Here is a 13,921-nt window from a genome sequence, read left to right as displayed (position 1 = left end):
CTTGTCTAAAAATGTATCCTCCTAGTGTATGAGAATGAAGACCAGTTGCTGTGGCAACCCGATGCCCTGCCGGAGCAGACGGTGAAAGACTTCCTGCATGACACTTCCGCCCTAGTAGTTAATGGGAAGGTGGGGCCTGCGATGGAGAATGGTCTCGTTCAAGACAACGAGCAGGTACATTTTTCTTTCTTGCTCTCTTGCTCTCTAGCTCTCTTAACTGATTAGTGTTATTTGTCCCTCCCAAGGCCTTGTATGAGCTTGTGAAGTGTAACTACACCGTCCATGATGCACTGGAGCGTTATCGCCGGAGTGAAAAGTCCTCTGAGGGTAAGTTGACATTTTTACACACATTCATATTGTATTAAAACAGTGGAGTAAAAAACAAATGTTCCACCTTTTTGATTTCAGGTGAAATGCCTCCCTGGTCAGAAGAAGAATGCAGAAACTTTGAACTTGCGCTCCTCCTTTATGAGAAGAACTTTCACCTCATCCAGAAACATAAGGTAAGACCAGTCTTATCAAGACAGTAGGACTTCAAAGATACAATGATGTCGGGAATGGAGGTCGTTCGGGAACACTGAAATATCTATAACTTTGAAATTAATTTAAAAACAAACAAACCATTCCATATTTACATGTTTACTTATCAATTGTCCAGAATTTGTACATCTGTGTTTTATAGCTTCTTTCTTTGCATTTATATTGCCTGTTCAGTTGGTAACTGAGGACTAGTTTCCCATACACATTACGCCTGTTTCTGAACCAAAAATCATGCTCAATGGATGATCTCCATAGGAACTGTTTTTTTCCCCCCAAAGACTAGGCTTAGTCTGGAAAACCAGCCCTGAGTTTTGTAGCTTTTGAGATTCTACTCTAGATGAAATGGGGATATTGTTGTTCAATGCCAGTCATGTTATTGATACAGGACTTGATACATCTCTCCATTTAACCCTTCACCTACTCTTTCTCCTTCAGGTGAATACAAGGACAGTCGCTGAATGTGTCGCCTTCTACTACATGTGGAAAAAGTCGGAACGATTTGACTTCTTTGTCCAACAGAACCGGTTTGGGAAAAAGAAGTATAGCAGCTACCCTGGTGTAACGTGAGTGCCCCTTTGTCATGGATTGACCTCGCATTTTGTCTGATGTTAACCCAGAAAGTGTCTTTCCCTCTCTTCTGCCAAAGTACAATGGGATCATTCCCAATGTTCCCTCTAAGCTGCGCACAGGCACGCAGCTCCCCTTGGACCGCTGCGCAGAAGCAATACAAGCCCACGCCGAGAAGCACGAGATTAAATTTCGCTCAACTTTCTAGAGTTTTCCCCTTTAGTTAACACTATCAACGTTTCGCTCTGCTGTGGGAATTGTGCTCGAATCAATGCAATAGGCACTTTCAATGTAACATACCGAAACAAAATGAGCTATGCAAAGACTTGGTATGGTATGCAAAACTAACTGTGCAAGAGATTTTATTGTAGGCAGAGGGCATTGGTTTAGGGTTCTATTGCATTGACAAGCACGACTCGGGCCCGTACTCGACACAGACCGGTGTTTCATAACCAATCAGAGCTGCAGTAGGCACTATATGCAAATAGCCATTGCCATATACAGTATGGATATGTGCCATTCACTTTGAACTGGATTGTGTTTACAGCATGAGCGGCAGTGAGTAGTTGTGAGAGCTTTGTTCATATTCTTTGCTAGTTAGTGAGTTAGCCCAGTTATAGCTAATTTCTAGTCAACAATGGTGGAGTGGTTGCTTCCTACAAGAGCACACAATGTGCTCTTGTCTGAAGGACAAGTGGATAATCAGGTTAATGTTAAGCCCTGGATGTCTTTTTTTTTTCAAAAGTACATTGAACACCACACATTTGCTGCTACTGTATTGTATCAATTGTTTTTGATGGTAGGCCACTCTGTTAGGCCTACATCATGATCAAATAGTCACAGTAGCCTACTTGGCCACTGTTCAAACTAACTAAAGCGGGTACAGCCTCAGTGTTCACAGTAAACAATCACAGGAAGTTGCACAGCATTTTCAAATCAAATTTTATTTGTCACATGTGCCATGAAGTGCTTACTTACAAGCCCTTAACCATCAATGCAGTTCAAGAAATAGAGTTAATAAAATATTTACTAAATAAACAAAAGTAAAATTAAAAATTAAAAAATCTAATCAATTCCCCCCCAAAAAAAGCAACACAAGAAATGTGTTACCGAGTCAATGTGCGGGGGTACAGGTTAGGTTAGTCGAGGTAATTTGTAAAGTGACTTTAGAAATGTGTTACCGAGTCAATGTGCGGGGGTACAGGTTAGGTTAGTCGAGGTAATTTGTAAAGTGACTTTAGAAATGTGTTACCGAGTCAATGTGCGGGGGTACAGGTTAGGTTAGTCGAGGTAATTTGTAAAGTGACTTTAGAAATGTGTTACCGAGTCAATGTGCGGGGGTACAGGTTAGGTTAGTCGAGGTAATTTGTAAAGTGACTTTAGAAATGTGTTACCGAGTCAATGTGCGGGGGTACAGGTTAGGTTAGTCGAGGTAATTTGTAAAGTGACTTTAGAAATGTGTTACCGAGTCAATGTGCGGGGGTACAGGTTAGGTTAGTCGAGGTAATTTGTAAAGTGACTTTAGAAATGTGTTACCGAGTCAATGTGCGGGGGTACAGGTTAGGTTAGTCGAGGTAATTTGTAAAGTGACTTTAGATAATAAACGGCGAGTAGGGGTCAATGTAAATAGTCTGGGTGGCCATTTGATTAGTTTAGTTCAGCAGTCTTATGGCTTGGGGTAGAAGCTGTTAAGGAACCTTTTGATCCTAGACTTGGCTCTCCGGTACTGCTTGCCGTGCAGTAACAGAGAACATTCTATGACTTGGGAGACTGGAGTCTTTGACAATTTTTAGGGCCTTCCTTTGACACCGTCTCGTCCTGGATGGTTGGAAGCGTGGCCCCGGTGATGCACTAGGCTGTACACACTACCCTCTCTTGTGCCTTATGGTCAGATACCGAGCAGTTTCCATACCAGGCAATGATGCAACTGGCAAGGTGCATCTCAACGCTGTAGAACTTTTTGATGATCTGTGGTCCCATGCCAAATGTTTTCAGTATCCTGGGGGGGGGGGGAAAGGTGGTGTGCCCTCTTCAAAACTGTCTTGGTGTGTTTGGACCATGATAGTTTGGTGTCATGGACACTTAATAAACAGCATTCTCATATAGGTGTTCCATTTGTCCAGGTGGGAAAGGGTAGTGGGGAGTGCAATTGCTTCATCTGTGGCTCTGTTGGGACGGTATGTGAATTAGTGGGTCTAGGGTTTCTGGCATGATGGTGTTGATGTGAGCCATGACCAGCCTTTCAAAGCACTTCATGGCTACAGACGTGAGTGCTATGGGGCAGTAATCATTTCGGCAGGTTACCTTCGGTGCTCTCATGCGTGCTTCAGTGTCGCTTACCTCAAAGCGAGCATAAAAGGCATTTAGCTCGTCTGGTAGGGTTCCCTTTGTAGTCCGTAATAGTTTTCAAGCCCGGCCACATCTGACGAGCGTCAGAGCCTGTGTAGTAAGATTCAATCTTAATCCTGTATTGACACTTTTCCTGTTTGACGTTTGTCTGAGGGCATAGCGCGATTTCTTATAAGTGTCCGGATTAGTGTCCCGCTCCTTGAACGCGGCAGCTCTAGCCTGTGAGGATTTTGCCGATAATCCATGGCTTCTGTTTGGGAAATGTACGTACGATGACTGTTGAGATGACGTCGTTGATGCACTTATTGATGAAGCCGGTGACTGAGGTGGTATACTCCTCAATGTCATTGGATGAATCCTGTAAAATATTCCAGTCTAGGGCCTCCCGGGTGGCATTTAATCCTAGTAAAAATAACCTGTCTTAGGTCAGTTAGGAACACCATTTTATTTTAAGAATGCAATGTCAGAATAATAGTAGAGAAGGATTGATTTCCGCTTTTATTTCTTTCATCACATTCCCAGTGGGTCAGAAGTTTACATACTCTCAATTGGTATTTGGTAACATTGCCTTTAAGTCGTTTAACTTGGGTCAAACATTTCGGGTAGCCTTCCACAAGCTTCCCACAATAAGTGAATTTTGGCCCATTCCTCATGTCAGAGCTGGTGTCAGGTTTGTAGGCCTCCTTGCTCGCACACACTTTTTCAGTTCTGCCCACAACTTTTCTTTAGGCTTGAGGTCAGGGCTTTGTGATGGGCACTCCAATACCTTGACATTGTTGTCCTTAAGCCATTTTGCCACAACTTTGGAAGCATGCTTGGGGTCATGTCCATTTGGAAGACCCATTTGCAACCAAGCTTTAACTTCCTGACTGATGTCTTGATGTTGCTTCAATATATCCACATAATTTTCTTTCCTCATGATGCCATCTATTTTGTCTATTTCTATTTTGCTGCAGTCTCTCCTGCATCAAAGCACCCCCACAATATGATGCTGCCACCCCTGTGCTTCGCGGTTGGGATGGTGTTCTTTGGCTTGCAAGCCTCCCCTTTCTCCTCCCAACATAACCATAGTCATTATGGCCGAACAGTTCTAAATGACCAGATTACATTTCTCCAAAAAGTATGATCTTTGTCCCCATGTACAGTTTCAAACTGTAGTCTGGCTTTTTTTATGGTGGTTTTGGAGCAGTGGCTTCTTCCTTGCTGAGCGGCCTTTCAGGTTGTGTCGATATAGGACTCATTTTACTGTGGATATAGATACTTTTGTACCCGTTTCCTCCAGCGTCTTCACAAGGTCCTTTGCTGTTGTTCTGGGATTGATTTGCACTTTTCGCACCAAAGTACGTTTATCTATAGGAGACAACGCATATCCTTCCTGAGCGGTATGACATCTGCGTGGTCCCATGGTGTTTATACTTGCTTACTATTGTTTGTACAGATGAATGTGGTACCTTCAGGCATTTGGAAATGGCTCCCAAGGATGAACCAGACTTGTGGGGGTCTACAATTCTTTGGCTGATTTCTTTTGATTTTCCCATGATGTCAAGCAAAGAGGCACTGAGTTTGAAGGTAGGCCTTGAAATACATCCACAGTTACACCTCCAATAGGCTAATTGATTTTGTCATTTGAGTCAACCAGAAGCTTCTAAAGCCATGACATAATTTTCTGGAATTTTCCAAGCTGTTTAAAGGCAGTTAACTTAATGTATGTAAACTTCTGACCCATTGGAATTGTGATACATTGAATTGTAAGGGAAATTCTGTCTGTTGTTGGAAAAATGACTTGCAATGCACAAAGTAGATGTCCTAACCGACTTGCCAAAACGATAGTTTGTTAACAAGACATTTGTGGAGTGGTTGAAAAACGAGTTTTGATGACTCCAATCTAAGTGTATGTAAGCTTCCGACTTCAACTGTAGCTCGTTGAGTGTGGTCTTAGTGCCAGCATCGGTTTGTGGTGGTAAATGGATGGCTACGAGTAATATAGATGGTGTGGTCTACAGCTTATCATGAGGTGTTTTACTTCAGGCGTGCAATACCTCAAAACGTCTTTAATATTAGACATTGCGCAACAGCAGTTACACACACACACACACACACCCCCACCCCTCGTCTTACCAGACGTAGCTGCTCTGTCCTGCCGAAACACTGAGAAGCCAGCCAGCTCTATTATCCGTGTCGTCGTTCAGCCAAGTCTGTGAAACAGAAACATAAGAAGTTTTTAGTGTTCCGTTGGTAGTATAGTCTTAATCGTAGATCATCCCGTTTGTTTTCCAATGGTTGCACATTGGCCTATAATACCGAGGGTAGTGGTGGTTTACTCACTCACCGGCGAGTTCACACACGGCACCCAGACCTCTGCCCCCTGTATTTACGTCTTTTCCTCACACGAATGACGGGGATTTGGGCTTGGTCTCGGGGAAGCAGTAGATCCTTCGGACTCCTTAAAGAAAAAAACTTACTCCAGTTCGAGGTGCTTAATCGCTGTCCAGGAGCTCTTTTCGGTCATAAGAGATGGTAGCAGTAACATTATGTACAAAATGAGTGGTGAAAAAAAACAAAAAAAATAGCAGTTGGTTAGGAGCCATCCCCTCCGGCGCCATTATCACAGCGTTAATTTGCACTCACCAGACCTGAAATTTGCTCAGTGCCCCGAAAACAGTGAGAACATCGGTCATTCCACCATTTTGGTGCCTTTTGAGAAGTGTAACTTGGTAACACCAGTAACAGGGTTGAACAATAGGGTTGAACATTTCTTCTTAAATCAACCATAAGTCCCCTTGTGACACAGGGAATGGAAGGTTGTTTTGTGGAGTGGCAATTGAGTGCAAGATTCACAGTTATTAAGTTATTAAGACATTTGTAGCCTGTCTATCTATGGGTAACAGGGTTGGTGTGTTTATGTTCAGTTTTCCACACCAAAAATCTGATTTTGAGTTCTCCATCTGGTCAATATTAAAGGGCACTTAATTTAATATAACAGGCTTTTAAAATTCTATATTGGTATATATTCTCTACTTAAAATATCAAAAGGATGCAAAAGGCACTAATTTTGTGGAACGACCCAATGAAGTATTGTTGCAATGTCTTTGGAGGAACAATATGGGTTGTGTCGTAACTAGCTTTTGTAGTTAAAACCTCTCCAGGGTATGTGGGACGCTAGCGTCCCACCTGGCCAACATCCAGTGAAATTGCAGTGCGCCAAATTCAAAAACAGAAATACTCATTATAAAAATTCATAAAACATACAAGTGTTCTACATCGTCTTAAAGATTCATAAAACATACAAGTGTTCTACATCGTCTTAAAGATTAACTTCTTGTTAATCCAACCGTTGTGTCAGATTTCAAAAAGGCTTTACGGTGAAAGTTGTTTGCCTAATTTCAGTTTGACAAAACAAGCATAGTGTAAGAAATACTTTTCACATATAAACTGCTGTTAATCTTTTCAATAACCCAAATTATCATTTTCTGCTGTTTTTGAAGATGGTGTAAAAAAGTTAAAGATGCACAAACTAAACTTTGAGGGGCCAATCTGCAGGTCAAACAAGGCAACCAACCTGCCACCTTTTTGGATAAACCTCTTAGGGATGGGCCTAGAGAAATGTAACCACTCTTAAATTCATAGACTGACTTATGGGATGCAAGGACTGACCAACCATGAGATCAAATTAATGATAGTATTAATCATGTTTTGAAGCTATACAGTGTTTGTTTACATTGACATTGTTTAGCTTATTTTTGGTTCTGATGGGTTAAACAGTTGAACCACAGATGCGCCAGATATTTCACCGAATTTATAAATGTGAAGCATCCAGTTGGCTTTTCCACTCACTACAAAATATGGTGATGAGAGGAAGCCCAGTGGCCGGCAGTGGGAGAAGATGGAACGATATGGATTTTGGCCGACATTCTGCAAATTTTCTCATCAATGAAACATTTCCATTCAATTTTCTGTTTCCAAAACTAGAATCTGTAACATGGTGGACTGCGTTTTGTAGACTTTGCCAAAGTAAAAAGGGCGAATTGCGTTATTGCACACCCACACTTCATAGTAGGTATTCCCTAACAGAAATATGCAAATAAATGCTGAAACACACCAATAGGATCTCACTAACTCATTCTTGGCTCTGCCCACCTCCTTGCTTGTTCTGCCCACTTTGATAAATGTTTTGCCATTGGAAACCTGGTCTAGGGTTGTCCCCAATTTTTAAATTTTTTTATAGAAAAAATAAATGTTCGTCCAATAAATTCTGTTCTTCGACCAATCGATTGCTCAATTTTAAATGTGTATTTTTCAATATATAGACACAGTTGATTTTATTAAAACAAACAGGCTATGTGTTTTAATCAAATCAACTACAGTGCATTCGGAAAGTATTCAGACCACTTCACTTTTTCCACATTTTGATACGTTACAGCCTTATTCTAAAATTGATTAAAAATTGTTACCTTAATCTACACAAAATACCCCATAGTGGCAAAGCAAAAACAGAATTGTAAAGATTTTGGGAAATGTATTATAAATACATTTGATCACATTTACGTAAGTGTTCAGACCCTTTACTCAGTACTTTGTAGAAGCACCTTTAGCAGCAATTACAGCTTCAAGTCTTCTTGGGTATGACGCTACAAGCTTGGCACACCTGTATTTGGGGAGTTTTTCCCATTCTTCTCTGCAGATCCTTTCAAGCTCTGTCAGGTTGGATGGGGTGTGTCGCTGCACAGCTATTTTCAGTTCTCTCCAGAGATGTTCGGGCTCTGGCTGGGCCGCTCAAGGACATTCAGAGACTTTTCCCAAAGCCACTCCTGCATTGCCTTGGCTGTGTGCTTAGGGTTGTTGTCCTATTGGAAGGTGAACCTTCGCCCCAGTCTTAGGTCCTGAGGAATCTGGAGCAGGTTTTCATCAAGGATCCCTCTGTACTTTGCTCTGTTCATCTTCCCCTTGATCCTGACTAGTCTCCCATGCCCTGCCACTGAAAAACATCCCCACAGCATGATGCTGCCACCACCATGCTTAACCGTAGGAATGTTATTGGCCAGGTGATGAGCAGTGCCTGGTTTCCTCCAGATGATGTCTTATCCATATTTTTTGAAACTGCACTGTCTGTTAGGGGCTCGTAAGTAAGCATTTCACTGTAGGGTCTACTACACCTGTTGTATTTGGCGCATGTGACTAATCAAATTTGATTTAATGTGATGCTTGGCATTCAGGTCAAAGAGTTCAATCTTGGTTTCATTAGACCAGAGAATCTTGTTTCTCATGGTCTGAGGCCCTTAGGTGCCTTTTGGCAAACTCTAAGCGGCCTGTACGTGCCTTTTACTGAGGAGTGGCTTCCATCTGGCCACTCTACAATAAAAGCCTAATTGGTGCAGAGATGGTTGTCCTTCTGGAAGGTTCTCCCATCTCCACAGAGGAACTCTGGAGCTCTGGGTTCTCGGGTTCTCTTCCCCGCCCGGTTTGGTCGGGCTGTCAGCTCTTGGAAGAGTCTTGGTGGTTCAAACCTCTTCCATTTTAAAGGGCAATGGAAACACTATGATTTAGAAAGCAAGCTAACTGTAAATCGCCATATTGGCATTGTGTCACTGGCAGGAGACTCCCAAAAATGGCTGAATTTACAGAGTACCTCCGAGTCTGATAATGAGTTTATTACAGAGAATGAAATAATGTTAGCTAGGGAGCAAATAAAACTACTGAAGCCGTTCATGTTTGAGCCGGTCGTTGTCCCTGATCAGAGTTCGTTCTCGAAACAGTAACGTCAGCTAGAGGGTCGGCGTAGGCAAACATAAACTGGTGTGAGTGGGAATGCTGCCAGATAATTGTGTGTGTGTTGTAGAGGGATGGTGGTGATACAGCACAAAATCCCAGCGGATGGTGGCTGTGTTACATCCAGTCAATCTGTCTGGATGGCGATGTATTTATTGGCTGTGTCACTAATCCTTATGAAGGACTTCCTGGCAGAGAGGTTACTCGACCAGTCAGCAGCCGATATGCCAGTTTAAATAATTGGTGAAATTTTGCTTGACTATAAATTAAGGTTTATATCAGTAGTGGCTTATATACTCAGAAAAGAAAGAAACGTCACTTTTTCAGGACCCTGTCTTTCAAAGATAATTAGTAAAAATCCAAATAACTTCACAGATCTTCATTGTGTAAGGGTTTAAACACTGTTTCCCATGCTTGTTTAATGAACATGCATCTGTGGAACAGTCATTAAGACCCTAACAGCTTACAGACAGACGGTAGGCAATTAAGGTCAGTTACGAAAACTTAGGACACAGAGGCCTTTCTACTCACTCTGAAAAACACCAAAAGAAAGATGCCCAAGGTCCCTGCTCATCTATGTGAACGTGCCTTAGGCATGCTGCAAGGAGGCATGAGGACTGCAGATGTGGCCAGGGCAATAAATTGCAATGTGGTAGACCACGTGTAACAACACCTGCATAGGATCGGTACATCCGAATATCACACCTGCAGGTCAGGTACAGGATGGCAACAACTGCCCAAGTTACACCAGGAACGCACAATCCCGCCATCAGTGCTCAGACTGTCTGCAATAGGCTGAGAGAGGCTGGACTGGGGGCTTGTAGGCCTAATTCAAGGCAGGTCCTCACCAGATATCACCGGAAACAATGTCGCCTATGGGCACAAACCCACCGTCGCTGGACCAGACAGGACTGGCTAAAAGTGATCTTCACTGACAAGTCACGGTTTTCTCTCACAAGGGGTGATGGTCGGATTCACGTTTATCATCGAAGGAATGAGTGTTCTATGGAGCGGGATCGATGTGGAGGATCTGTCATGGTCTGGGGCGGTGTGTCACCGCATCATCGGACTGAGCGTGTTGTCATTGCAGGCAATCTTAAAGCTGTGTGTTACAGGGAAGACATCCTCCTCCCTCATGTGGTACCCATTCTGCAGGCTTGTGGTACCCTTTCTGCAGGCTTATCCTGAAGTGACCCGTCAGCATGACAATGCACCACTCACAGAACGAGCAGTATGGCTGATTTCCTGCAAGACAGGAATGTCAGTGTTCTGCCATGGCCAGCGAAGAGCCTGGATCTCAATCCCATTGAGCACTTCTAGGACCTGTTGGATCGGAGGGTGAAGGCTAGGGCCATTCCCCCCAGAAACATCTGGGAACTTGCAGGTGCCTTTATGGAAGAGTGGGGTAACATCTCACAGCAAGAACTGGCAAATCTGGTACAGTTCATGAGGAGTACTTACTGCAGCTGGTGGCCACCAGATACTGACTGTTACTTTTGTTTTTGACCCCCCCCCCCCTTTGTTCAGGGACATGTTATTCTATGTCTGTGGAACTTGTTCAGTTTTTCTCAGTTGTTGAATCTTGTTATGTTCATACTAATATTTACACATGTTACGTTTGCTGAAAATAAACTCAGTTTTGAGTTGGTTTTGTGAATGAAGAATTTGTTTTTCATATATTTTTTGCAACAAGATTTCTCAAGTAAGCCCAATCCAATCTGAGTTCTGGATAAACTTCATTAGTGTAGTTAGACCACTGGGAACGGCTTTGATCATAGAAATAAACTCTCTGAAAGGTATTGGAAACTCTTTCAATGTTATAAATTGTTCATATGTGAGAATATTACCCTTGTTGTCGAAAACATCAAGAACAAAGTCTATATTCCTCACGCCAACTGGGGTAGAACAAAGACTTATTCCTTAGTTATGTCTGAATTATTCCACAAAAGAGCTTTATGTGGGGAAGAATTGTGCAGAAAACATATTTTCCAGGCCATTAAAGCTTGTTGGTGAAACCTAGCCAATTTAGTGGTTCATCTTTCAGGAATATAATTACATTTCTGAATTACCTCCCAATTTATTAAACACATTATTTGAAATGAAATACCATATTGAATCAGTATTTATCAAACATCTTTTCAACCAACTTGAAAGTGTTTATGTCAACAAAATCCAACACTTGCTGACCGCCTTCAGCTCTTTTAGAAAGGACTGACTTTTTTTAGTTTGAGACTTATTTTTCCAGATGAAGTCAAGAAAGGTCTTATTAATCTCTTTACAAGTAGCAGGATTTACAAAAATAGATAATGAGGGGTACACACAACAAGACAGTCCCTCTGCCTTGGACAGAAGTACTCTCCCAAGTATAGAAAGATCTCTTTATAGCCAATTATGAAATATATTTTTGTTTTAGGAGAGAATGTTGTTGTTTTGACAGATGTATTCCTAAATATTTAACGCAGTCCTTTACAGGAATATTTTCTGTTTATTTTGTCAGAGTCAAATAAACATAATATTTCACATTTAGAAACATTCAGTTTTAATCCTGATGCAATAGAAAATGCAGTTATAGCATTAAGGGCGTGTGCGACCTGTCTCTTAAGAAAAGAGTAGTATCATCAGCCAGTTGGGAAATGTTGATTTATTTGTTAAAAATGGTTAAGCCATATACATTTGCATTATTCAGAATATCTAGAGAGAGAAGTTCACAACCAAAATTAATAAAAATGGCGTACTTGGGCATCCCTGTCGTACACTTCTGTTGATACTGAATCTTTTGGAAGTATTAGTAACACAAATCTATTTATATCTTTGTAAAACATGCGAATGATGATTGATAAACCTTTTGGATTTGGTGAAAATTCTAAGTGACCCACAGATACATTTGTGTTCAATTGTGTCAAAGGCTTCAATTGCATCTGAATAATCTATAAGGTATAAGACTAAACAAATGTTAGAGCTTATGTGAGGACCCTTCATAAATCTTGTTTGAGTCTCATTTATAATGGTATATATTCCTTTCTTTAACCTGTTGAGTGTAGGGGACAGTATTTAGAAATTTGGAAGAAAAACGTACCCAAATGAAACTGCCTATTTCTCAGGCCCAGAAGCTAGAATATGCATATTTTAATTGGCAGATTAGGATAGAAAACATTCTAAAGTTTCCAAAACTGTCAAAATAATGTCTGTGAGTATAACAACTGATATTGCAGGCGAAAACCTGGGGAAAATCCAACCCGGAAGTGCTGTTATTCCTGAAAGCACTTTGTTCCATTGCCTGCCTTCGCTCCATTTTAAAGGGATATCAACCAGATTCCTTTTCCTATGGCTCCCACATGTTGTGAACAGTCTTTAGACATAGTTTCAGGCTTTTATTTTGAAAAATGAGCGAGAAAGATCACATCGCGTCATTGTATAGCTGGGTGCCAGCAGCGTTTTGCATGCGCAACAGCTTGGAGCAGACATTTTCTTTCTCGCTCTCTCCTATTGAAGAAGCTACAGTCCGGGTTGAAATATTATCAATTTATATATTGTAAAAACAACCTGACGATTGATTATAAAAATTAAAAAAACGTTTCTACCTATAAACAGAATTTATTAGCAAATTATGGTGGAAAATAAGTATTTGGTCAATAACAAAAGTTTATCTCAATACTTTGTTATATACCCTTTGTTGGCAATGACAGGTCAAAAGTCTTCACAAGGTATTCACACACTGTTGCTGGTATTTTGGCCCATTCCTCCATGCAGATCTCCTCTAGAGCAGTGATGTTTTGGGGCTGTTGCTGGGCAACACAGACTTTCAACTCCCTCCAAAGATTTTCTATGGGGTTGAGATCTGGAGATTGGCTAGGCCACTCCAGGACCTTGAAATGCTTCTTACGAAGCCACTCCTTCGTTGCCCGGGTAGTGTATTTGGGATCATTGTCATGCTGAAAGACCCAGCCACGTTTCATCTTCAATGCCCTTGCTGATGGAAGGAGGTTTTCACTCAAAATCTCACGATACATGGCCCCATTCATTCTTTCCTTTACACGGATCAGCCGTCCTGGTCCCTTTGCAGAAAAACAGCCCCAAAGCATGATGTTTCCACCGCCATTCTTCACAGTAGGTATGGTGTTCTTTGGATGCAACTCAGCATTCTTTGTCCTCCAAACACGACGAGTTGAGTTTGACCAAAAATTTATATTTTCGTTTCATCTGACCATATGACATTGTCCCAATCTTCTTCTGGATCATCCAAATGCTCTCTAGCAAACTTCAGACGGGCCTGGACATGTACTGGCTTAAGCAGGGGGACACGTCTGGCACTGCAGGATTTGAGTCTCTGGCGGCGTAGTGCTACTGATGGTAGGCTTTGTTACTTTGGTCCCAGCTCTCTGCAGGTCATTCACTAGGTCCCCCCGTGTGGTTCTGGGATTTTTGCTCACCGTTCTTGTGATCATTTTGACCCCACGGGGTGAGATCTTGCGTGGAGCCCCAGATCGAGGGAGATTATCGGTGATCTTGTATGTCTTCCATTTCCTAATAATTGCTCCCACAGTTGATTTCTTCAAACCAAGCTGCTTACCTATTGCAGATTCAGTCTTCCCAGCCTGGTACAGGTCTACAATTTTGTTTCTGGTGTCCTTTGACAGCTCTTTGGTCTTGACCATAGTGGAGTTTGAAGTGTGACTGTTTGAGTTTGTGGACAGGTGTC

The 13,921-nt window shown here is 41.9% G+C and overlaps 1 protein-coding gene across 3 annotated transcripts in view; it reads left to right on the top strand.

Moving 5' to 3' along the window:
- Nucleotides 1-13,921, top strand: part of mier3a (mesoderm induction early response 1, family member 3 a) — a 45,301-nt gene that overhangs the window by 22,224 nt on the left and 9,156 nt on the right. For 2 of the 3 annotated variants that reach the window (XM_031802446.1, XM_031802445.1), the window contains exons 8-11: nt 26-174; nt 246-327; nt 409-503; nt 976-1,103. In XM_031802446.1, coding sequence (XP_031658306.1) covers nt 26-174; nt 246-327; nt 409-503; nt 976-1,103 — 454 coding nt within the window. The remainder of the gene's footprint in view (nt 1-25; nt 175-245; nt 328-408; nt 504-975; nt 1,104-13,921) is intronic. The other variant, XM_031802447.1, reaches the window with a different exon arrangement.

Source organism: Oncorhynchus kisutch, linkage group LG23 (genome assembly GCF_002021735.2).
Source record: "Oncorhynchus kisutch isolate 150728-3 linkage group LG23, Okis_V2, whole genome shotgun sequence".
Classification (NCBI taxonomy): domain Eukaryota; kingdom Metazoa; phylum Chordata; class Actinopteri; order Salmoniformes; family Salmonidae; genus Oncorhynchus; species Oncorhynchus kisutch.
This window is presented reverse-complemented; position numbering and strand designations above follow the sequence as displayed.